Source organism: Loxodonta africana, chromosome 19, assembly GCF_030014295.1.
Source record: "Loxodonta africana isolate mLoxAfr1 chromosome 19, mLoxAfr1.hap2, whole genome shotgun sequence".
Taxonomy (NCBI): domain Eukaryota; kingdom Metazoa; phylum Chordata; class Mammalia; order Proboscidea; family Elephantidae; genus Loxodonta; species Loxodonta africana.
In genome coordinates this window covers 6,466,553-6,490,440 of record NC_087360.1, presented here as the reverse complement: position 1 = coordinate 6,490,440, position 23,888 = coordinate 6,466,553, and the positions used below count along the sequence as shown (strand labels likewise).

Here is a 23,888-nt window from a genome sequence, read left to right as displayed (position 1 = left end):
GGTTGAGGGATTGGGGAGGGGGAGATGGAATGACGATTTTCCTCCAGGGATGGCAGGCTGTCATCTTTTCTCCTTTTTTTTATCCCTGAGTTTGCTTCGTGCGATTTTTTATTCCAGTAGAAAATAGGGGCTAATGGTTTTGGCTAGGTGCTTCGTCTGAGTCAGCGCTTGGGGCAATTGAAGGGAGGAATCGAGTGAAACAGAGGTGGCTCCATTTCTGGGACTCAGCGTCTGTAAACGCCTCTGGATCCGGCATCTCTGGAAAAAACACCGTGCTCTGGATAAATGAGGTTCCAGAGCATGGCCTGTACGCTTTCAGCAGAGAACTTCACTTTCATAGAATTATAGGAATTTAGAGCCGGAAGCCTCCAGGACTGCATACCCATTTTATAGATGCGAAAACTGAGACCCCTGAAAGGTTACTAACTTGCCAAGGGCTCGGGACCCGGTATGGGGTCTGTCTGTCTTGTATCTGAACGAACACATGTCACTGATTCTTTCCTCCCCCGATGATTTGGAGAGCAGTGGCCTAGCCTGGCCTTCACCTGCCCTGAAGGAAACTTTAACAACCCTTGACAGCGCCCCTCTTTCGTCAGCAGAGACGCTGCCTAATGAAGCCTTTTGCTGATGACTCAGGCCATTACTTTAATCATCAGGGTATGGGCTGGGACACTGACGCCCTCCCTCTGGGCTGTTGTCCTGGCTTGTCTTTATATGGTGTGGCTCCCCTTCTCCCATCTGCAGGGCAGTGCGATGAAGGGGGGGCCCTGGGGTCTGGAGGTGTGGGAATTTGCCTGGTTCAAATAGTCCCCAGACTGCTGTGCTGGTCACTTGGTCTCTCACTGTCCTTCTTTCCCTCCCTCCACTTTCTCTGGGCCATCCCGGCCCCCTAAGCACATGCTCACAAATCCTGGGTACCTGCCTTGAGTCCCCCCTCTGCCTCCTTGCCTTCCAGGGAGTCCATCATCTCTGGCTTCTTTGCTTCCTTTTCCTCTTTTCTTTACTGTTCCTGCATCATCTTCTCTCTCTTCTGTGGCTTTGGTGTCTGCGCCTTGCATGGCTTTTATGGACATGGCCTGGCAGCGGGCTGCCCAGGGCTATGGGGGCAGTTTAAGCAAGACTGGCTCCTCCTCAGCCTTGCAGCAGCGCTGTCTTCCTTCTCCTGGTCCTCCTGGGCTTCCAGCTTCTCTGGAGGGTCTCGGGACTGGCCGCCTGAGTGCCAGAGAACCAGAGCGATGGCCTGGTCTCATCAAAGACAACACAGCAGTTAAGCGGCATCATGGCCTGGAAGGAGCCCAGACTTCGGCCGAGACCTGGCCAAACACGGGCAGAGCTTCCAGGCACTGCGGTCCTGCTCCTTCATCTAGTAAATGGAGATGATAGGATGATGGTGGTGGTGGTGATGATGATGATAGCAATAATAACAGTAGCTACCATTTAGAGTCTGGGGAACGGCCCCAGGGTGTGATTAAAACCACATATTCTGAGGCTCCACCCTGACCTACAGATTAGATGCTCTGGAGGTGGCCTGGGTTTGCATTTTAATGACCCTCCCTCTCTATTCTGATGCCTGGTCAAATTCCAGAACGCTGGTCTGGAACCTGATGGGTGAGACCCAGCCCATGCCCCCAGAGAAGCTCCCCCAGGAGCCAGCACCTGCTGAGGTGTGGCTTCCTGTCTCCAGGCCATGTCACCTCCAAGAACGGACTTGTGGTCCAGCTCCTTTCCTGGAGCTCTCACCTGGCTGGCCTCACGCCTGACCCGCATGTGTTCTTGTTTCTTGCCAGGTCCTTCGCTAAGCCCCCTAAGCAGGTGCAGACGGTCTGCGAATGCATCCTCATCATGAAAGGGTACAAGGAACTCAACTGGAAAACCGCCAAGGGCATGATGTCCGACCCCAACTTCCTCAGGTCTCTGATGGAGATCGATTTTGATTCAATCACCCAGAGCCAAGTTAAGAACATCAGAGGTGAGTATACATGATGTGTGAAAAGCCAGGGTCCATCTCAAGTTGGCGTCTGAGTCTTTGGGGCAGGGAAGGAGAATAGGGAAGGGGCTTCCTGCAGTCAGACCCTCCCAGCCTGGTCACATGGGATCGTTGTTGCCCTGGGATAGAGTAGACAGGACTGATTATCACGGTCACTACCCACCATGGAGCCAGAGTGGAGTCGGTGCCACTGAGGCACTTGAACCACATTGTAGAGGGGTACACCCCTGAGGAAAATGTCGGCAGTGTTACTGTTCCCTAGAAGCAGAGAATGGATGCTGGATGACAATAGCAGCAGATGCCCACTGAATGCTTGACTCAGCAGTAGCTCCGGTTCTCACTGCCAAGAAGCAGGACCTCCACATTGGAGCCCAGCCCTGTCTTCCCTGCATCTTCTCCAAGGGCATGGTGGTGCCAAGAGTTGGTCTCACCTTGGCTTCTCCCCTTGTCAGTATAGAGCCTGCTGTGGGTTCCTGGGGGATGGACAAGTAGGACTGTGGATCCCTGAGGCGTGGGCAAGTAGGAGGGGACAGCTTCACCCATGGCCAGCCCTTCATCTTTGGTGATAGAATACCTGAGTCCCTTTGCACCTGCATCCTGACCCATCGGAATGATATTAGTCTTTTTAAGAAGGAATAAAAGATTGTAATGTTACTGCTGTCTTGACTGTTTGTCAAGGACTTTACCATCAAATGTTCTTTTTCAGCCCCTTACAAATAAAGCCAAACTAAACACAATAACACCAAGTACAAAAACCATGACTCCCTTTCTCTGAATATCCATTGGATGGGATTCCACTTATATGCAGTTACTCCCATGGCAAGGGTGGGGACTGAGCGACTTACGACCTGTAAGACCTACTCTTCCCAGTTAGCTCCCTGCTTGGAGCCACCTTGGGTTGCAGGTGGGGGTCCCTGGAGTTGTTGGGAGTCACACCGAAGTACCCCGATCATAGGAGTTCCCAGGTGTCCCTCGCTCACATCTTAAACTTTCACTTACACAGAACTGTGGGGGAGTGTCTGGCTTTGGCTCCCAGGATCGCCGAGGAACAAGGAGTCAGTTACGCTGGTGTTGTCTGTAGCCAACTTACTTTCTTTTCGACTTTCCCACGACCAAGCTTGCCATTCATCGAGAGCATTGCCCTTTGACCTCTAGGTCTCTTGAAGACGCTCAACACCACAATTGAGGAAATGGAGGCCGTGAGCAAAGCGGGCTTGGGAATGCTGAAATTTGTCGAAGCTGTCATGGGCTACTGCGATGTTTTTAGAGAAATCAAGCCCAAAAGAGACAAGGTACTGCCCACGTGTGAGACCTGAAAACCACTTGCAGGGACTGAGTTGGAGTCAGAGTTAATGTGTCCCCAGATTTGCTAGAGAGGCCCTGGGAACGTTCTGATTTTAAACCTCATAGGCATTGCCCCCTGCCAATAAATGATAACCCTGAAATTCAACTCCCATTTAGATATAATGTGAAGCGACAGAACCCAGGTCTGAAAGATCAAGTTCTGTGTGAAAAGAGTGGGACAAAAGATGTTCAAGGTTGTTCTCTCGGGTTAAAGTGGGGTTTCTCAACCTTGGCGCCATTGATATTTGGGGCCGCATAGTCTTTTGTTGAAGGAGCCCTGGGTAGTACTATGGTTAAGCGCTCAGCTGCTAACTGAAATGTTGGTGGTTTGAACCCACCCAGCGGCTCCATGGGAGAAAGGTCTGGCGATCTGCTTCCATAAAGATTACTGCCTAAAACCCTGTACAGGGTAGTTCTCCTGTGCCACATGGGGTCACTGCGAACTGGAATCAACTTGAAGGCACACAGCAACAAGAACAGTGCTTCGCAGCGGGGGCTTCCTGTACGTTGTAGGACGTTCAGCAGCATCCGCTAGATGCCGGTAGCATCCCCACCACCGAGTCATGCCAACTAAAAATGTCTGCAAACGTTGCCGCATGTCCCTGGAGAGCAAGATCAGCTCCAGTGAAGAACCGCTGGGTTAAAGTAACACGTAGAACAGAAAATACAAAGAGAGCATAACATTTGTTTGATCATTTTTCAATGATATTCTGACATTTATTTTTGGAAACCCTGGTGGCGTAGCGGTTAAGTGCTACGGCAGTTCAAATCCGCCAGGCGTTCCTTGGAAACTCTATGGGGCAGTTCTACTCTGTCCTACAGGGTCGCTATGAGTCGTAATCGACTCGACGGCACTGGGTTCTGGGTTATTCCGACATTGCTGCATTACTCAGCAAACTTAGAACCCATACTAAAACAGTGTTGTCTTGAGTGTATTTTTTTTGAGTTGTTGACTTAGAATCACAGGTCACCTAATTTTTATTAGCTTTACTAAGGTGACCTTCCCCACCCCCCAGTGCTGTCGAGTCGATTCCGACTCATAGCAACCTACAGGACAGAGTAGAACTGCCCACAGAGTTTCCAAGGAGTGCGTGGTGGATTCGAACTGCCGACCTTTGGTTAGCAGCCGTAGCACTTAACCACTACCACCAGGGTTTCCTTAGTACGCATGAAAAGTAAGCTGTCTGCTAGCGTTGGTGCAGGATAGCTTTTTTTTAAAGAGATGGCGAGCTTTTGCAGCAAACTGTTGAAGATATAACTCAGAAAAGAAGCCATGTGCCTCCATAGTGGCATGTGGTGGCCCCAAAGAGTTTGAATATCCTTAAAAAATGCAGTGTGGACATAAGGTGTGAGGCTGTTTTTTTTTTTCTAATTGTTGTAGAGAATATACACAGCAAAACATACACCAATTCAATAATTTCTACATGTACACTTCAGTGACATTGATTGCATTCTTCAAGTTGTGTAACCATTTTCTCCATCCTTTTCCGAATTGTGCCTCCCCCAGTAACATGAGCTCACTGTCCCCCAGGCTTTCTGTCTGACCTTTTGAGTTGCTGTAGTCAGTTTGATACCAGATAGATAGTTCTTCAAAAGAGCACGATGTTCAAGGCAAACATTCTTTACTAATTAAGTTAACCTATTTGATTTAAAGAAGACTTCAGGAAATATTTTTGGTTTAAGGTTTAAAGATTATCTCAGGGCAGCAGTTTCGGGGGTTCCTCCAGCCTCCATGGCTCCAGAAAGGTGTGAGGCTGTTTTTTCCCCTGGCCCTCCAGGTCCTTTGCCCCATCGCTCTGTGAATATCTTTACTTAGGTGGCCAGGCTAGAGCGGAACTTCTTCCTAACTAAACGGGAGCTGGAAAAGATCCAGAATGAGTTGGCCACGATCCAGAAAGAACTGGAAGCTTTGGGGGCCAAATATGAGGCAGCCATATTGGAAAAGCAGAAGCTGCAGGAGGAAGCTGAAATCATGGAGAGACGGCTGATTGCGGCCGACAAACTCATCTCAGGCCTCGGGTCTGAAAACGTCAGGTCAGTCTGGGTCATGAATCCAGGTAAGTACAGTAGGTATTCATTATTTGCAGATTTCATATTGGGGAATTTGCCTACTGGCTAACCAAAAACCACTAGCCGTGGTGCTTTTGCGGCCCTTTGCAGACATGTGCAGAACGGGGAAAACTGAGTCACCAGGTACTCACGTTCCCAGCTGAGGTCAAGCTTTCAGGCAATGCTCTGCCTTCTTGTCTCAGCTCTCAGACTGGAAACAAGTGTCCAGTCTATTTAATGCCACGTTTTTCACATTTTTGTGCTTTGGGTTGCTGATTTCACTACTTGAAATGGCCCCAACGTGTGCTGAGGTGCTGCCTGGTGTCCCTAAACACAAGAAGACTCTGATGTACCTTACAGGGAAGAGCCGTTAGATCAGCTGCGTTCAGGCGTGAGGTTTAGTGCTTTTGGCCTTGAGTTCAGTGTTAATGAACAAACCATAATAAATAGTGTCATCAAACATGCCCATAAAATAAGAGGGCTTCCAAGGAGCGGCTGGTGGATTTGAACTGTCGGCCCTTTGGTTAGCTGCCGTAGCTCACCGTAGCTCTTAACCATGCTCCACCAGGGCTCCGTGTATTGATTAGTTGATGAAAATGTAACCAGAGGCTTGCAGAAGCCTAAGGCGGTGTTGCCTTAGAAGCAGTTGTTCAGTACTGGCAACAGCGGTGTTTGTGGTGACTTCATAGACCACAGTGACTATGAATGATAAGACTTTACTGCAGTTCTAAGTGTATCTTTGTTGTTTGTACATGAATGTCATAAATGGAATTATTGCCGTGTTGATTCTTTATTCTGTGTTGCCTTTTTATCCAAGAACCATGTGGAAAGTTGTTGTTTTACTACTACCGTATCTAACATGGCTAATGGTCATTTTGTAAATTCTGCTTCCATCAGGTACTGAGTATTGTTTTAGTAGTTACTAAGGGGTAAGGAGGCAGCACAGCTGTGGAGACAAGGAGAAACCAGTGGCCCATGGCAGGCACCCTAGGCCCTGGAAATGTTGACCTCTTGGTGACCTCTGACCCCTGAGTCTGTTCCGGAAGAGTCTGTAGCTGGACGGTGCCTCCTCAGGCCCCTGGTGGCTTATTGGGTCCTGGGCTTCAGTCCCATGTGGGTGGGGCTGTCTGATGCTAAGTAAACCCAGTGGGCATAGCTAGTCCACTGGCTGGGACAGTGGTTTCTAATCCGGCATCTGTGAAGCTGATGTGGGGGACACAGATGATTTTCAATCGTTCTAAGAGTAGTAGACTTTAGGCATATCCCAGGAGAGGCTAATGACACATTGCTTTCTTTTATCTTGGTGACTTCTGCCACCACAGAGGGCAGAGCTTGTTAGCTCTGGTGCTGAGCTGCTCTGATCGGCGTATTTACGTACACCTCTCATTCAGTGTTTGGGAGCAATGTCGTTACTACTCAAGAAATAGCATTGGGACCAAATGCATTCCGTGGACATTTATTGGGCCCCTGCTAAATGGAACCCCTGGGCTGCTAATGGTGAAGTGCTTCACTGCTAACCGAAAGGTTGGAGATTAGGTTCTATCCAAAGGTGTCTTGGAAGGAAGTCCCAGTGATGTACTTCTGAAAACCACAGCCGTTGGAGCACCGCGGAGCACAGTTCCGCTCTGAGGACACAGGGTCTCCATGAGCTGGGACGAGTCAGCGGCAACTGGTGGGCTGGTCGCTGGATGCTAAGTTCGCCTGAGCTCTGGAGGGGGACAAAGTCATACAAAACATCACGTTCACTAGGGTGAACTGGCCAGATTTGGGGCAGGTACCCCACTGGCAATGCTGCAAGCTGGTCCTTCTATAACACCCCGTGGGTGGTGGCCGGAAGGTAACGGCTGACTGCAGCCCCACTACTCCCCTGGCAGGTGGCTGAACGACCTGGATGAGCTGATGCATCGCCGAGTGAAGTTACTAGGAGACTGCTTACTGTGCGCGGCTTTCCTCAGTTACGAAGGAGCCTTTACCTGGGAGTTCCGGGACCAGATGGTCAATCAAGTTTGGCAAAATGATATCCTGGAGCGAGGGATTCCCTTGAGCCAGCCTTTTAGATTAGAGAACTTGCTCACAGATGATGTTGAGATTAGCAGGTGTGTGCTGCCCCGAGCCAGGAGGACGGGGGAGGGAGGGACCTTAGGGTGAGGTCCATGTGATGTCACTCTGGCTCAGGGCAGGAAGTGGTGGGAGGGTGATGGCCTGGCCACAGCCAGGAGTCCAGCTGACTCAACTGCACAGAAGTGGCAGGGTGAGCTGCCAGTGTCTGCAGCCTGGGGCTGGTGGATGGTCCCTGCAGACGGATCCCGCTGCCCTCTGCCCCGGGTCACCACCGCTGTCTCTTCCAGGTGGGGCTCCCAGGGGCTGCCGCCTGACGAGCTCTCCGTCCAGAACGGTATCCTCACCACCAGGGCCAGCCGCTTCCCCCTGTGCATCGACCCCCAGCAGCAGGCTCTCAACTGGATCAAGAGGAAAGAGGAGAAGAACAACCTGCGGGTATGGCCCACCCCCGCAGTCCCCTCTGCCGCACTGCCCCTTCTCAGAGCAGAACTTCAGGCGAAGCCCCCACTGCCTGGCAGCCCTGTGCCACCAGGGAGGTCGAGCTGAAATGCCAACCCTGAGCCCCAAGCTGAGCCCCCCACCCTCCTCTGCCCGCCAGCCCCGCGGGGCCTCCTGGGTGCCATGAGCACTGTGCGCTGTTCTCCTCTTTACCAGGGCAGCCTCTCTCGGCTGTAAGCAGCTTGAAGGCAAAGATCGTGGTTTTCTCATCTTTGTGCCCCCTCCACCCAGTTCAGGGCTTGGGGGCGATAGATGCTCAATCACTGTGTTTTATTTGTTTTGCGGGGCGGTTAACAACTTGACTGAGATATAATTCACATACCATCCGTATGATTCACGCATTTAAAGCATACACTTGAACGGTTTTTAGTACATTCACAGAGTTATGCAACCATCACCGCGATGAATTTTAGGACATTTTCATCACCTCATAGAGAAACCCCACACCTGTTAGCAGTCACGCTCATTTCCCCACCCCTGGCCCCTGGCAACCACTGATCTACTTTCTGTCTCTCGGTGTTTGCCTGTCTTGGACATTTCACGGAAATGGAATCATACAGTATGTGGTCTTTTGTGACTGGCTTCTTGCACTTCGTATGTTTTCAAGGTTCATCCATGTTGTAGCATGGATCAGAGCCTCGTTCCTTTTCATAGCTGAATCGTAGTCCGTGGTGGGCATACGCCACGTTTCGTGTATCCGTTCAACAGCAGATGGACATTTGGGTGGCTTCCACTTTTAGGCTATTGTGAGTAATGCTGCTGTGAACGTTGGTGTCCACGTTTTTGCGTGCACATATATTTTCATTTCTTTTGGGTACATACCTAGGACTGGAATTGCTGGGGCTTGGTCACGTTTTTGGTGAACTAACGAACAGGTTAGCGATTTTCAGTTCTAACCTTCCCTTTTTTTCTAGTCCTTGCTTCCAGGTATTGATGTGCTGCTTGTGGGGGGAACCCATTTGAGCTCCGTGGTTGGGGAATTTCTCCCTCTAAAATTCACGTATAGCTGAAGTGGGTCAGACAGTATTATTATCACAGGAGTGTAGAGAGAATTCCCCCTTCCCTAAGCCTGCCAGAGACTTCTGAGATTGCCAGTCCACTCCTAGCCCCCCAGTCCTACTCCTACATCATCTCTTAAAAGGGAGGATTCTGGCTTATGGGGAGAGAGGTTAATAAGTAAATCACTATCATGAAGTGCTGGAAGAAGGGGGTTGGAGAAGAAGAGACGCCTCAGAAGCTGGAGATAGAGGAAGCATTTTTTCAAGTTTTGAGGAAAGAGATGTTGGATCAGCCATGAGGTATGAGGGAAGTGGAAAAAAAAGGGGGGGATTAAAACAATAATTTTTGGGAATTCTGTATTTGGATCCCATTTGAGATCTTCTAAGAGATGTGAGTAAAGAATGAAATTCGTTTGTAATTACTTGGGCTACTTAGCTATGCTTTTGGAATGAGATGCTGCTGTGAGCCTGAACCTCATGGGTTTCTGGGTTTATGTGGGTTATACACCTTGCTTCTCTCCCTATCATTTTCCCCCTTGGGCTCCCTTCAAGGCCATGACATGCTGACTTTCTGCTTCCAAAGCATTGTTCCTTTGAATTTGTCAAGGGCACAGTTAAGTATGCTGACTTCTAGCACCTGCTTCCCCTCTTTTACAGGTTGCCTCCTTTAATGACCCTGACTTTCTAAAGCAGCTGGAAATGTCCATAAAGTATGGGACCCCTTTCCTGTTCCATGATGTCGATGAGTATATTGATCCTGTTATTGATAACGTCCTAGAAAAGAACATAAAAGTCTCCCAAGGACGGCAGTTTATCATACTTGGAGACAAGGAAGTTGACTATGACTCAAATTTCAGACTGTATCTCAACACCAAGCTGGCCAATCCCAGATATACCCCGTCGGTGTTTGGGAAAGCAATGGTGATCAATTACACTGGTAAGAATGTATAGAACCCCAGTTGCAAATGAAGGTAGTTAACCACAGAAACCACAATGCAAGATGGAGGCTTCCACGGGACATCATTTCATCCAGGGAGCACCGGTCATTCTCTCATAGTCACATCTGAAATGTTCAGCTCCTAACAATTAAGCAAAAACCTGGAAGGTTCAGGCGCCCTTTGGGATGCAGTGGGCTGCATGTTTTGAGACACATTGAGTCTGTGCTGACCATGGGCTTGTGGATCCCCTTGGAATGGGGTGAGACCTCTGTCTGCTGGGCCAGGAAATGATTCAATTTTTGGGTATTTAAATTTATGTCGTGATTTGTATTTTTCCCCTTCCTCTCAATTGAGTTCTGATAGAAATTAAATGCCATTTTTTAGGGTTGTCATACAGCTGCTTAAATAGGCTCATTAGTGTTTGGGTGTATTTTAAACTAGGGCCCACCAACATGTGGGAGCCTCGGACCCTGGATTGTACTCTAGTACGTGTGTCTTTGCTCTTTTTGTCTACCACACTTACAGCAATATCTCCATCTCATCTGATATTTTTCACTTTGCTGCTTTAGGGTGATTTTTGTAGGGGTGTCAATTCTTGTGCTTCTCAAATCTGGTTTAGACACACCCTAGGCTTGTCCCGGTCACAGCTGTGTAGGTCACGGGACACAGCATCCATTGTGTCGTGGGGATACGGCAGTGAGGGTCTCTCCTCACTTCCTCCTCCCACCCCACAGTTACACTGAAAGGCCTTGAAGACCAGCTGCTGAGCGTGCTGGTTGCCTATGAGAGGAGAGAGCTGGAAGAGCAGAGGGAACACCTCATCCAGGAGACAAGTGAGAACAAGAACCTGCTGAAGGATTTGGAAGACTCCCTCCTTCGGGAACTGGCCACCTCCACGGGGAATATGTTGGACAACGTTGAGCTGGTGCAAACTCTGGAGGAGACCAAGTCCAAGGCTACAGAGGTATAAGTGGAAACGGGGTGGGGCAGCCATGCTTGCGCTGCATGTATGATCATTCTGGGCCTAGGACAGTGACCTCTTCGTCATCCGCTGTCACTGGAGACACCAGCTTTGATGTTGGAGTACAATGCTGGTTCTGGGGCTGGACTCTTGGCCTCCAGAGCCTGGCTGGGTTTAGGAGCACTTGGATCCTGGTATGTTCTGTGGATTTTCCATCTGCCACCTGAGCTGGGTCCCATTGTGACAGGCATGAACATGAAAGTGACCAGGTAGAGCATCCACAGCCTGGGGTCCCCGTGGACACAAGCTTTCCAAATGACTACTTTTTTTTTTTAAATCATAGTGAAATAAAAAAAAAACAAACCAAACCCAGTGCCGTCGAGTCAATTCCGACTCATAGCGACCCTATACGACAGAGTAGAGCTGCCCCATAGAGTTTCCAAGGAGCACCTGGCGGATTTGAACTGCTGACTCTTTGGTTAGCAGCCGTAGCACTTAACCACTACACCACCAGGGTTTCCATAGTGAAATACATACATATATAAAAAACATAAAATTTGCCATTTTAACCATTTTTAAGTACACAGTTCAGTGGCATTAGTTACATTCACAATGCATCTATTCTATCTGCTCCCGAGATTTTTTCATCATCTGAGCTAGGAACTCTGTAGCCATTAAGCACATACAGCATCAGGACTTAGTTTCTCTCCGTTTCTGGGCTGTCTGTCTGCTGGGTTGGCTCCATTCTCAGCTTTCCCATGGAGCCAGGCTCTCATGGTCACAAGAGGGCTCTGGCCTCATTTCCTCTCAGGTTCAAGTCCAAAGGGGGAGAGTGAGAAATCATGAAGGTCCTGAGAGTCCCTTAAGTCCTATGCCCACCCCAAACCAGTTCCCACGGCCTGGGATGCTGTGCTGATTGGCTGGGCCTGGGTCACATGCACCTCTCCTGGAGTTGGGTCGAAACCCATGTAAGGAATGAATGGGGGAAGTTGGAGTCTCCAAGTAACAATCAAGACTGTTCTAGAAGAAGGGGGCATGGTTGCAGGGGAGTTGTCTTAGTCTCCTGGGCTGCCATAATGAAATACCACAAACTAGGTGGCTTTTGGAAACCCTGGTGGCGTAGTGGTTAAGTGCTACAGCTGTTAGCTAAGAGGTTGGCGGTTCGAATCCACAAGGTGCTCCTTGGAAACTCTACAGGGCAGTTCTACTCTGCCCTATAGGGTTGCTATGAGTCGGAATCGACTCGATGGCAGTGGTTTTTTTTAGTGGGTTAGGTGGCTTTTAATAACAGAAATTTATTGTCTGTCATTTCTGGAGGCCAGAAGTTTGAATTCAGGGTGTCTGCAGAGCCATGCTCCCTCTGAAGGTTCTAGGGGAGGATGAGTTCTTGTCTCTCCCAGCTTCTGGTGGCTCCACTTGTTCCTTGGCATTCCTTGGCTTGTGGCTACATCTTCCTCTGTTGTGGTGGTCTGTCTGCTGTGTGTCTCTCTTTGTCTCTTTCCTCTTTTATAAGGACACCACTCAATTGGCTTAGGACCCACCCTACTACAGTGTGACCTTATGCTAACTTCACTGCTTACATCTTCAGAGACCCTATTTCCAAACAAGGTCACATTCACAGGTACAGGGGTTAGGACTTCAGCATATCTTTTTGGGGAACACAGTTCAACCCATACCAGGAGTCAAGCCACAAATTTCCACGGGGACACAGTTCAACCCATACCAGGAGTCAAGCCACAAATTTCCACCATATCCCCCAAGAGGGTCTCTGCTTTTCGCCCCATCCGGTCCCAGGTGCTTTCAGACCCCTTTGAGCATCACACAGATTTCTTGGCTGCCTCCCATCCCATCCTCTTCTCACTTTCCTGTTCATTTCACGAGCCATCCTTATTTCCATCTGGCAGTACCTTTTACGTAGAACGGATTGTTTTGTGACTTTCGCCTTTGCTCTAGGTGTCAGAGAAGCTCAAGCTGGCGGAGAAGACGGCTCTGGACATTGACAGGCTGCGAGACGGCTACCGGCCGGCCGCCAGGAGGGGAGCTATCCTTTTCTTTGTCCTGTCTGAGATGGCCCTGGTCAACTCCATGTACCAGTACTCCCTGATCGCCTTCCTAGAGGTCTTTGGGTTGTCACTGAAGAAGTCCTTGCCTGATTCCATTCTCATGAAGCGGTTAAGGAACATCATGGACACACTGACCTTCAACATCTATAACTATGGGTGTACAGGTGAGAACCTCTTCACGCTGATTTGGGCCCATGCGCCTAGTTCTGTGGGTACGTTCTGTTTCACAGAAAAGTTTATCTTCCAATTCTTCTATTGAGTCATTTATTTCTACTACCACATTTTTAATTTCAGAAAATTCTTTTCCTGTTGACATTCATTTTTTAAAAATATCTTTCCGTTCTTGTTTCATAGGTAGAGTAATTTCTCTTAGCTCTCAGAAAAAAAATTTTTTTTTTTTTGGAGAAAGTATACACAACAAAACATACATTCACTGAGTAGTTTTTACATGTGCAGTTCAATGACAAAGGTTTCATAATTCACATTGTGTCGCCATTCCCACCATCTCTACCCATATTGTTTCACTACTGTTAACCTAGACTCTGCCCCTTAAGGACCTCATCTGTGCCTTAGGGTCACTGCTGTCTGTCTGGTCTCATATAGATAATTCTTTAAAAGAGCACACTGCTCAAGTCGAATATTCTTTATTAATTGAGCTAAATTGTTGTTTAGTTTAAAAATGACTTTATGGGGTAATTTTGGTTCAAGGTTTAAAAATTGTTTCCAGGCAATAGACTCGGGGGTTCCTCCAGTCTCAGTGTATCCAGTAAATCTGGCTTCTGTAACAAATGGAAGTTCTGTTCCACATTTTTCCTCCTTTTGATCAGGATCCATTTATTGGGTCGTTGATCAAAATGCTCAGTAATGGTAGCTGGGCACCATCCATTTCTTCTGGTCTTGTGGCAGAGGAGGTAAGTAGTTCATGCCTACAGTCCATTTCCTTCTCTGATTCCTGGGTCTTCTTCTTCCTGTCTTGCTCCAGGCAAATAGAGACCAATTGTTGTATCTTGGGTGGTTGCTAGGAAGCTCTAATGGGCCCCAGCCACTACTCACTGAACTAGGAGGTAGAACAGAGACTCTAAGATAACATTACCCACCCAGTGCCCTCAAGTCGATTCCAACTCATAGCAACCCTATAGGACAGAGTAGAACTGTCCCATAGAGTTTCCAAGGAGCGCCTGGTGGATTTGAACTGCCAACCCTTTGGCTAGCAGCTGTAGCACTTAACCACTATGCCACCAGGGTTTCCAAAGATAACATTCCCACTAAACCCACTGCCGTCGAGTCAATTCCGACTCATAGCGACCCTATAGGGCAGAGCAGAACTGCCCCATAGAGTTTTCAAGGAGCACCTGGCGGATTTGAACTGCAGCCTCTTGGTCAGCAGCCATAGCACTTAACCACTATGCCACCAGGGTTTCCAAGATAACATTAGGCCAGTTAATTGGATAGACTCATGAAACCATGGCCCTAAACCTTTGAAACAAGCAAATTAATTTCATGAGATGGTCAGGTTTTTAGTTTTGGCTGCTTTTTTTTTCTTTTTGTAAAATTATATATAACACTCTATCAATTCACCCTATCCTGCTGGTGTACAACTTATTGATATCAGTTAAAGTAACTAAGTTGCGTAACCATTACTATGAGTTGATAGCACACGGCCAATTTTTACGATAGTTTTCTAAAGTTTTCTTACATGGAAAAGTCTATTTCCAATCATTTTTATTCACCGTATTTCAACTGAAGGCTCTCCTCAGATTTCTGGTGATCCTTGGATGCCTATTCACATTTAAGAATGAGACCAAAAAGCTCCTTGGGAAATTCTGTACTTGGATTGGACTGGTCAGGATCTCCAGGTGATCTGGCTGGCTGTCTCGCTGGGAACCCCTAATCTCAGTATCTGTAGTTCTTTCCTCATGGGGTAGTTAGTAAGCTTCGCTGGAGAAGTCTTCCAACCTCTTCAAGGAGGCTGTCGTCTTGGCTGCCAGCACTCTGGGAACTGTGTGAGAAAAGAAAGCCGGTGACCTCAACATTCGCCATGGAAGCTTTCCCTTAGTGCCATATTTCTGTATGGTTCCACCTCAGCTATTCCTGGTGTCCCCATATTTACAGACCTTCTATTTTATCCTCTTGAAAGTTACTTTAGGGGTGGGGAGCCGTTGCCTAGCATTATAGAGTGTGAGAGGTGACCTGGGATCCGTTTCTTGAACAAATTGTCCCCCATCTTCCTGTTCTCAGCCCGTATTCACCCCTCTTCCGAGGTACCCAGTGCTGCCAGTTTCTCACCTTCTCAGCTCTGTCTCCTGCGCAGTTGGGATCCAGCTTCTCAGCTCTGCTGCACTGGCTGTCACTTGTACGTCTGTCCTTCACTTCCAAAATTTTGCTGCTATTTTATCCTCTCCAATTTTGGAGTCTGTACCTTTAAAAAAAAAAGCCTCTGTCATTTTAGTGGGTTTTGGAAAGGGGTTGAAATAAACTGAGAACTGCCATTTTTAACTAGAATCCTGTATCACTGACCCTTAGAAGGTAGAGGTCCATGGCCCTCCACCCCAGTCCTCTTTTCTGTAAATGCGCTGATGTCAGTGATTCACAGAGTGCAGGTTGGGGCAAGCAGAAGCTTGAGGGCCACTGTTCCTGTAAGGTTCACCTAAGTAGCCAGCCTTGCTAACACGTGTAAAGTAGAATGCAGTTCACAAAATTCTGAGTTCACTTTTTTTTCCAGGAGTCCTTTTCTTATGTAAAATAGGGAACTCTAGCATTTGCTGGCATGGTAGTTAAACTGCTCGGCTGCTAACCAAAAGGTTGGCAGTTCAAACCCACCAGAGGCTCCTCGGGAGGAAGTCTGCTTCCATAAAGATCAAAGCCTTGGAAACACTCTGGAGCAGTTTTACTCTGTCCTGTAGGGTTGCTGTGAGTCGGGATTGACTCAACAGCGTCGAGTTTGGTTTTGTTTGGATCAGTAGAGTCAAGGAGCCCTGGTGGCACAGTGGTTAAGTGCTCAGCTGCTAACCTAAACGTCCGCGGTTTGAACCCACCAGCTGCTCTGAGGGAGAAAGATGTGGCAGTCTGTTTCCATAAAGGTTACAGCCTCGGATACCCTATGGGGCAGTTCCACGCTGCCCTACAGCGTCTCTATGAGTCAGAACCAACTCAATGGCAATGGGTGTGGCTGTGGTTCTTATCAATAGAGTCGTTGCCTGTGTGTGTTCACTCTACAACAGGCATTGCCAAATGACGGCCAGCAGGCCAAAATCTGGCCCGCTGCCTGCCTTGCTTTTGTAAATAAAGTTTTATTGGAACTTGGCCACACCCACTTGTATACATATTGTCTGTGGCAGTTTTCATGTGACAAAAGCAGAGTTGAATAGTTATGACAGAGACCATCTAGCCTGCAAAGCCGAAAGTATTTATCATTTGGCCCTTTACAGAAAGTTTGCCCACACCTGCTCTAGACTTTCTCAGCAGACTTGCACTTTGAGGCCAGCAGACGACCAGGTCTTCATTGAGTAGGCGGCGGCGCTAGACCTCTAACATCCTGTCCTCCACTTGCCCTCTGGCCCCACTCTCCTTCTGGGGGCGTGTGGTCAGCACAGTGTGCAGAAATGCCATTTCAGATGCTGATGAGTGAGAGTCACTGCAGACAGCACCGTTGGGCAGGACCATTCGAATGAGCCCATGTTTCACGCTCGTTGACGTCAAATGCAAGAGGACTAAATGCAGCCATGCCATTTGGGTGTTTTAGTTCATTTTTCTCTAATGGCAGCATTTTGTGCAGAAGAAAGTTAGTTTGCTAAGTGAATGTGTGTATATACATACTTTTTAATCACTACCCATCTGATGCTTCCCGGCAGGGCTGTTTGAGAAGCACAAGTTACTCTTCTCTTTCAACATGACCATCAAGATAGAGCAAGCAGAAGGGAGAGTGCCCCAAGAAGAGTTAGATTTCTTCTTAAAAGGTAATGGATTTGCCTTGTTTCCTTTTTCCCAACTTCCTTGACCCACATTACATACGTGTATAAATTTGTTCGTTGAAACAAACAGTGTCAATGCAATTTTTCCTTACAATTTGGCTTCCAAGGGCACCGCTTTAGTGGTTAAAGCTTGGCTACTAACTGAATGGTCAGTGGTTTGAACCCACCAGCTGCTTCCCGGGAGAGAGATGGGACAGTCTGCTTCTGTAAAGATTACGGCCTTAGAAATTCTATGGGACAGTTCTACTCTGTCCTACAGGGTTGCTGTGAGTCAGAATCGACTAAATGGCAATGGGTTTTGGTTTTCAGTTGACGAATCCAGTTTCAGGAATGAATCCAGTTTGACTTAGAGCAACCTGCCTCTGCCTAAGGCCGCCGTGAGGTTGGAAGCTACCCCAAGCTGCCTGGTTGGAGCCAATGGCAGTGACAAGGAGAAACCCATTTCTCCTCCTGTCCCCAGTCTCTTTCTTGGGGAGGGGACGTTCCCCTGAGTGAGAGACAGAGTAATGAGCAGCTTACTCTTCCGCATGTCCTGGGGTCAGCAGCACAATGGTTGTCTACTCCTTCTCTGTGACTAGGAAACATTTCCCTGGAGAAAAGCAAACGAAAAAAGCCCTGCACCTGGCTGTCCGACCAGGGATGGGAAGATATCATTCTTCTATCAGAAGTATTCTCACCTGACTTCGGGAATCTTCCTGATGATGTTGAGAAACACCAGGCTGTCTGGCAGGATGTGAGCTCTAGCTTGTTCTCTTTTTCCTCCTCCCTTTCCCTATTCCACAGCAATCTCCAGACTTGAACTTTGGCTTAAACCCCTGCGAATGAGAACATAGTCATTTGAGTAACTCATTCAGAGTGTAATCAGTGGCTTCTAACTCCCCGGATGTAATTCCCCTTTATCTAGTTCAGCCAGCTGTGTGGGAGAGCCAACCATCTGTCCATCTGTCCATCCATCCATCTGTCCATCCATCCATTTATCTCTCCATCGATCTAAAAAATACTTACTGAGCATCTACCATGCACCGTGACCTTTGGTGGGCACAGGGGCCTCAACAGTGAATAAGACTCCTTCTCTTCTTGAAGTTCATCATCTTGGGGGTAGAAAATGACAGATCCAACCAGAAGTAGCCTTCAGGGTTCATACTTCCGTAGATTCTCATTGCTTTACAGTGGCCTTTGGGAGCGTCCCATAAGCCTGGAGCCAACATCATTCCCAAACAGATGCCCCAGTAAGTGTTCTTTGCTTTCCGCAGTGGTATGACCTGGACTCGCTGGAGCAGTTTCCATTCCCCTTGGATTACGATAAGCACATCACCCCTTTCCAGAAATTGCTCCTTCTGCGCTGTTTCCGTGTGGATCGGGTGTATCGGGCAGTGACTGACTACGTGACTGTGACAATGGGAGAGAAGTGAGTGACTCGTTTGTGTTCGTTTGGCGGTTTCTGTGGGAGGGACTCTCACACCACCCCACCTGGACTCACAGATGTTCGTGGTTGGCCGGCTCCCGAGACAGGTGTCCCAGGCCTGCCGTATCTGATAACCACTCTAGACCAGCCCCACCCATGCGAAATACAATGTGGTCCACATTTGTAATTTCAGATTTCCCAGTAGCCACATTTAAAAAAGGAAACAGGTGAAATTAATTCAATATATTAAAATATTTCCACATGTAAGCAATATAAACATAATTAGTGAGATGTTTTCCACTCTCTTCTTGTATGAAGTCTTCAAATTCTGGGTGGGTTCACACTTACAGCCCATCTCAATCTGGATGAGCCACATATCAAGGGCTCAATAGTACATGTGCTTGGTGGCTGCCATACTGGACGATACAGCTCCAGAGTCGCGCGAAAAGCCAGACAGCTTTGCTTGCCAACTCAGTGCCGCTCATGCTGGGTGTCAGGCCGAATGGGGCCGTGGCAACTGGCAAGGCCAAGTCTCGATCCGCGGGGGCAGCTGCCCCTTGGCTACTGCTGACCAGTGATAGCAGGCGGCATTGTGGGCCCAGAGTGGCCAGGTCCTCTGACTCTTCAAAAGGAACCAGAAATTTGAGATTTTACAAGAAATCTTCTGAATTTTATGTGTTACTTTATTTTTTACTATTTATAAACATTAAAAATTTTAAATTAATTTAAAAATGTAATTAAAAAAATTTAAAAATTAATATAAAAAAATCTCTTGATGTGGGCCACTCAGGACACGTCTGTGGGGCTGTCAAAGTGGGACTGCTGGGTTTTGTGTCAAGGGGGTGTCCACCTGGAAGGCCAGCGAGTCAGGGGCCAAAATAAATTTACTAATCCCAACACACACGTCCTGAGCTGGGCTAGAGGAGCTGGCCACCAAGTGTGGGAGATAGTGTCAAAGCTGACTGTAACACCAGAGAGAGCTTGCAACAGCTGTTCAGGAGGAGCGATGGTCAGAGGGGGCTGGGTGCCCGGAGCAGAGGTCACCAAGCAGACTGGCAGCCCCTTCCTCCTCCTGCTTCCTTCACCAGGTATGTGCAGCCCCCCATGATCAGCTTTGAAGCCATTTTCGAGCAGAGCACTCCAAACTCGCCCATCGTGTTCATCCTGAGTCCAGGTTCTGACCCTGCCAGCGATCTCATGAAATTGGCTGAGCGCAGTGGGTTTGGAGGAAACCGCCTCAAATTCCTTGCCATGGGTCAAGGGCAGGAGAAGGTAAGGTCCCAGCCTCTGTGAGGAACAACCTAACATCTGGGGCTATGCTCAGAGCGTGGCCCCACATGTAAGCTGGACGCATTGAGCAGTGATCAAAGGTGTGAAGGATGACAGTATTAATGATGTGGTAGTCCTAGATCTAAACCATGGTCTCACAGCCCTTTCAGCTGCAGTCACAGTCACTGTCATTCCCGCACTTTCCTCGCAGCAGCCCCGTGGTGGGTCAGATTGCTGTTACCCAGGTGTGTGGCCCAGGAAGTGGGGCGAGGGAGGCCGAGCCCAGGCCCACGCAGCACAGACCTGGGATGGCCGCTTGGCCAGGGCCAGGTACTGGCTTCTGCTCGGCCTGCCTGTCTGCACCGCACAGTGCACCTGTCAGAAGTGGCTGCGTGGTCAGATGCCGTGGGACAGATGGCAGGAAAAGTCTGCGGACGGAAGTGTCGTGGCCGGACGCACGGGCTCTGGGCAGAGGGAGGGAGTCTCTGTGGGGCCCTGCTGTGCAGGTCCCCCGTTGCTGTATGCTCACTGCTCTCCAGCTGTGAGCAGCCCAGCGGACACTGGTGGCCCTGAAGGAGTCCTAAAGGACTGTTTCTTTGAAGGCTCCTCTGTAGCTCCTGGAGCCCTGGCCTCTGTGGCTCCCTCTGTGGGGGCCATTACTGTTCTGTGGGCTTGGGGCTGGTCTCCGGGAGAGTGTGGGGTTGACGTGGCTTTGAGACACCAACTCTTCCCCTCTCCCTTGCCATTGGGACAGGTGGCGCTGCAGCTGCTGGAGACGGCAGTGGCGCGTGGGCAGTGGCTGATGCTGCAGAACTGCCACCTCCTGGTCAAGTGGCTGAAAGATCTGGAGAAGTCCCTGGAGAGGATCACCAAGCCTCACCCAGACTTCCGCCTGTGGCTCACCACAGACCCCACCAAAGGCTTCCCCATTGGGATTCTGCAGAAGTCCTTAAAGGTCTGGCCTCCTACAGAAAACCACACACCCACAGCCGAGTTTCTCAGACCATTACCATGTTGCCAAGCATGTGTGTGTTTAGAAGTAAACTTTAGGACTCTGTTCAAACCTCGGGGGACCTATATTGGTTTCCCGTGGCTGCTGTAACAAATTACCACAAACTGGTGGCTTAAAAGGAATGTATTCTCGCACACTTCTGGAGGCCACAAGCGTGAAGTCAAGGGTTGGTTCCCTCAGGAGGCCCTGAGGGAGAATCTGCTCCTTGCCTCTCCTAGCTTCTGGGGTTGCCAGCAATCCTTGGCGTTCCTTGTCTTGTGAATGCATTACTCCAGTCTCCATCTCCTTCTTCATAAGGACTTCTGTGTGTCTCTGTCTAGATATATATATTTTTTTAATTGAACTTAGGACCCACCCTAATCCACTATGACCTCATTTTAACTTGATTATACCTACAAAGACCCTGTTTCCAAACAAGACCACATTCACAGGTTCCGGGTGGACGTGGATTTTGGTGGGACACTATTCAGCCCAGTAAAGTGCTCCTTCCCAGCCCCATCTCTTCCTTGGTCTTTGAGGGTGACACTGTCCTGAATTGGGTGTTTATAATTTCCATGCATGTCATTAGCATTATGCAGGCATCCGTAAGCATATCTAGGGTAGCGGTCACGTATTTTCAACTTATTAGTCCTCCTCTTTTGTTTCTGATGGTAGGGCCACCCATAGCTTGTACTATTACAATAGTTGTGTATAGAAGTTTCAGGTGGTTTGTATGCCTCATTTTATTCATTCTTTAGGCAGCTTTTTTGGAAAAGACAAGTTAGAATGGCTTTATTTCAGGATACCTAGTTTTTTTTTTTTTTTTAACTGTTTTTTATTGTACTTTAGGTGAAGGTTTACAGGCAAAACTAGTTTTTCATTAAACAGTACATATATCGTTTTATGACATTGGTTAACAACCCCACGACCTGTCAACACTCTTCCTTCCCGACCTTGGGTTCCCTAATACCAGCTTTCCTGTCCCCTCCTGCCTTCTAATCCTTGCCCCTGGGCTGGTGTGCCCCTTTAGTCTCATTTTGTTTTACGGGCCTGTCTAATCTTTGGCTGAAGGGTGAACCTCAGCAGTGACTTCATTACTGAGCTCCAGGGGTGGCGGGGGGCCATACTCTTGGGGTTTCTCCAGGCTCTGTCAGACCAGTAAGTTAGGAAGTTCTTTTGGAAAAGGTTTTCCATCATTTTCTCTGGGGCTATAGAGGGAAGAGGTAGTTACTTTCATTCACAGTTGAAGATTCCAGGGTTCGGAGAGAGCTGCAGAAACCCCCTCAGGCTTACTTGACAAGCAAGGTCAGGGCTAGGACTAGCTCCCGTTCTTTGGCTTACTCATCTGGGCCCTGAGCGAGAGAATTTTGCTATTGGGGAATAGGAGAGACTGCCACGTAATGATGAAGGCAAAGCCAAGAAGTCAGCGTTACTCACACTCTTCAGAGCTGGGCTTAGGGGCCTACATTGCCTTCCTCTCTTCTGACAGGTTGTCACAGAACCACCCAACGGGCTGAAACTTAACATGAGAGCAACTTACTTCAAGATCTCTCATGAGATGCTAGAGCAGTGCCCGCACCCGGCATTCAAGGCCCTGGTCTACGTGCTGGCATTTTTCCACGCGGTGGTACAGGAAAGAAGAAAGTTTGGGAAGATTGGATGGAATGTGTATTACGACTTCAACGAGTCTGACTTCCAGGTTAAAATGCGTTGTTACCGTGTCTCCTCCTTGGGGAACTGCTTCCTTAGCAGGCTTGTTTCATGCCTGCCCTTTCTTCCAAGGGCCAGTTATGGCAGAGTTGTTCCTGTTCACGTTTACAGAAGAGTTGGAATGTGAATGTCTTTGTAGGTGTTAGCGTAACCAAACCTGTTCTTCTCTTAAGGTCTGCATGGAAATTTTGAATACATACTTAACAAAAGCCTTTCAGCAGAATGACCCTAGGATCCCGTGGGCCAGCCTCAAGTACCTAATTGGAGAGGTAGGCGTGTCTTGGGGACCCTTTTCCAGGTGCCCCCTGGGGGCTGGAGTTGGGCAGTGGCCCTGGTGCCCATTTTCATGTCCTCTGGCCTCCTCGGGGAACCCTCTCTTGCTCCTGTTCCCTCAGCTGAAGAGCTGAAGAGCTGAAGAGCTCTGGGGCCCCGGCAACACTGCTGCTCACCCCCAGTTGTGGTTCTCCTGCATGAGCTCATTCACTTGGAGGTTCCCTGCAGCTGGACTCAGTTACCCGGGGGTTATACCTGGCATCTTCTAGGAGTCAGCAGGACCTGGCTGGCCATACCTTAGGCATGCCATCAGTGCCTTCCTCCTGGTCAGCAGGCATAGAGGTCCACCCTGGAGACCACACTGCACACAGAGCTCATGGGGAAGCTTCCCCTGGTGCCTGCTGTTGCTCAAACAGTGTTGTTGTCAGGTGCCGTTGAGTCACTTCTGACTCATAGCGACCCTGTGCACAACAGAATGAAACACTGCCCGGTCCTGCGCCATCCTCACAATCGTTGTTATGCTTGAGCCCATTGTTGCAGCCACTGTGTCAATCCGTCTTGTTGAGGGTCTTCCTCTTTTTTGCTGACCCTCTACTTTTCCAAACATGGTGTCCTTCTCCAGGGACTGATCCCTCCTGACAACATGTCCAAAGTATGTGAGACAGTAGCATTGTGAAATCCAGAGTGGCTGCTGGGATCTTTGGCTGTTTTTATTGTTGTTGTTAGTTTGTTTAGTATCTTGGGGGGATTTTGCAAACTGCGTACTGGTTCCCCACACTTCATGAGGGCTGCCTGTCACTTTGGGCACAGTCCCTTGGAAAGCCGTGGTGTGATTTTGTCAACAAGCCCTCTCGTATACATTGGGCCAAGAAGTTATGTGCATCAACACGGTTGGAGATGCGCAGTGGCCAGGTCGGCAGGGGTCTCACTGGGGTGCACGTGATCTTGGCCCTGGGCAAGTCCTCTGGGCCCTGGGGCCTCAAGGTGTGCCTGATCGGCTTGGCGTTCCTGGCTGGCTCTCACCATTGGTCATTTCAGGTCATGTATGGAGGACGGGCCATTGACAGCTTCGATCGCCGCATCCTGACCATTTACATGGATGAGTACCTGGGAGATTTCATTTTTGATACTTTCCAGCCATTCCACTTCTTCCGGAACAAAGAAGTGGACTATAAAATCCCCCTGGGAGATGTAAAGGAAAAATATGTTGGTGAGATTTCTCAGACATTAAGAACTATTTTTTAAGTGTTGTTTTCTGCAGTTGGCTGGATAGCTCCTTTGACCCCTCTCGGGGTGGACCCCTGGGCCGGTTGGGTGTGGCCTGGTAAACATTATAGGTGGCCCAGTAGACTCCTCCCAGCCTCAGTGCT

At 48.8% G+C, this 23,888-nt stretch overlaps 1 protein-coding gene across 2 annotated transcripts in view; it reads left to right on the top strand.

The window, feature by feature from the left end:
* DNAH10 (dynein axonemal heavy chain 10) overlaps positions 1-23,888 on the top strand; it is a 141,097-nt gene that overhangs the window by 111,994 nt on the left and 5,215 nt on the right. For both annotated transcript variants that reach the window (XM_010599807.3, XM_064272098.1), the window contains 16 exons: positions 1,788-1,969; positions 3,143-3,279; positions 5,148-5,365; positions 7,255-7,476; positions 7,729-7,876; positions 9,595-9,874; positions 10,610-10,839; positions 12,790-13,063; positions 16,751-16,855; positions 17,449-17,603; positions 18,124-18,278; positions 19,364-19,547; positions 20,299-20,499; positions 22,025-22,234; positions 22,419-22,514; positions 23,557-23,728. In XM_010599807.3, coding sequence (XP_010598109.2) covers positions 1,788-1,969; positions 3,143-3,279; positions 5,148-5,365; positions 7,255-7,476; positions 7,729-7,876; positions 9,595-9,874; positions 10,610-10,839; positions 12,790-13,063; positions 16,751-16,855; positions 17,449-17,603; positions 18,124-18,278; positions 19,364-19,547; positions 20,299-20,499; positions 22,025-22,234; positions 22,419-22,514; positions 23,557-23,728 — 2,969 coding nt within the window. The remainder of the gene's footprint in view (positions 1-1,787; positions 1,970-3,142; positions 3,280-5,147; positions 5,366-7,254; positions 7,477-7,728; positions 7,877-9,594; positions 9,875-10,609; positions 10,840-12,789; positions 13,064-16,750; positions 16,856-17,448; positions 17,604-18,123; positions 18,279-19,363; positions 19,548-20,298; positions 20,500-22,024; positions 22,235-22,418; positions 22,515-23,556; positions 23,729-23,888) is intronic.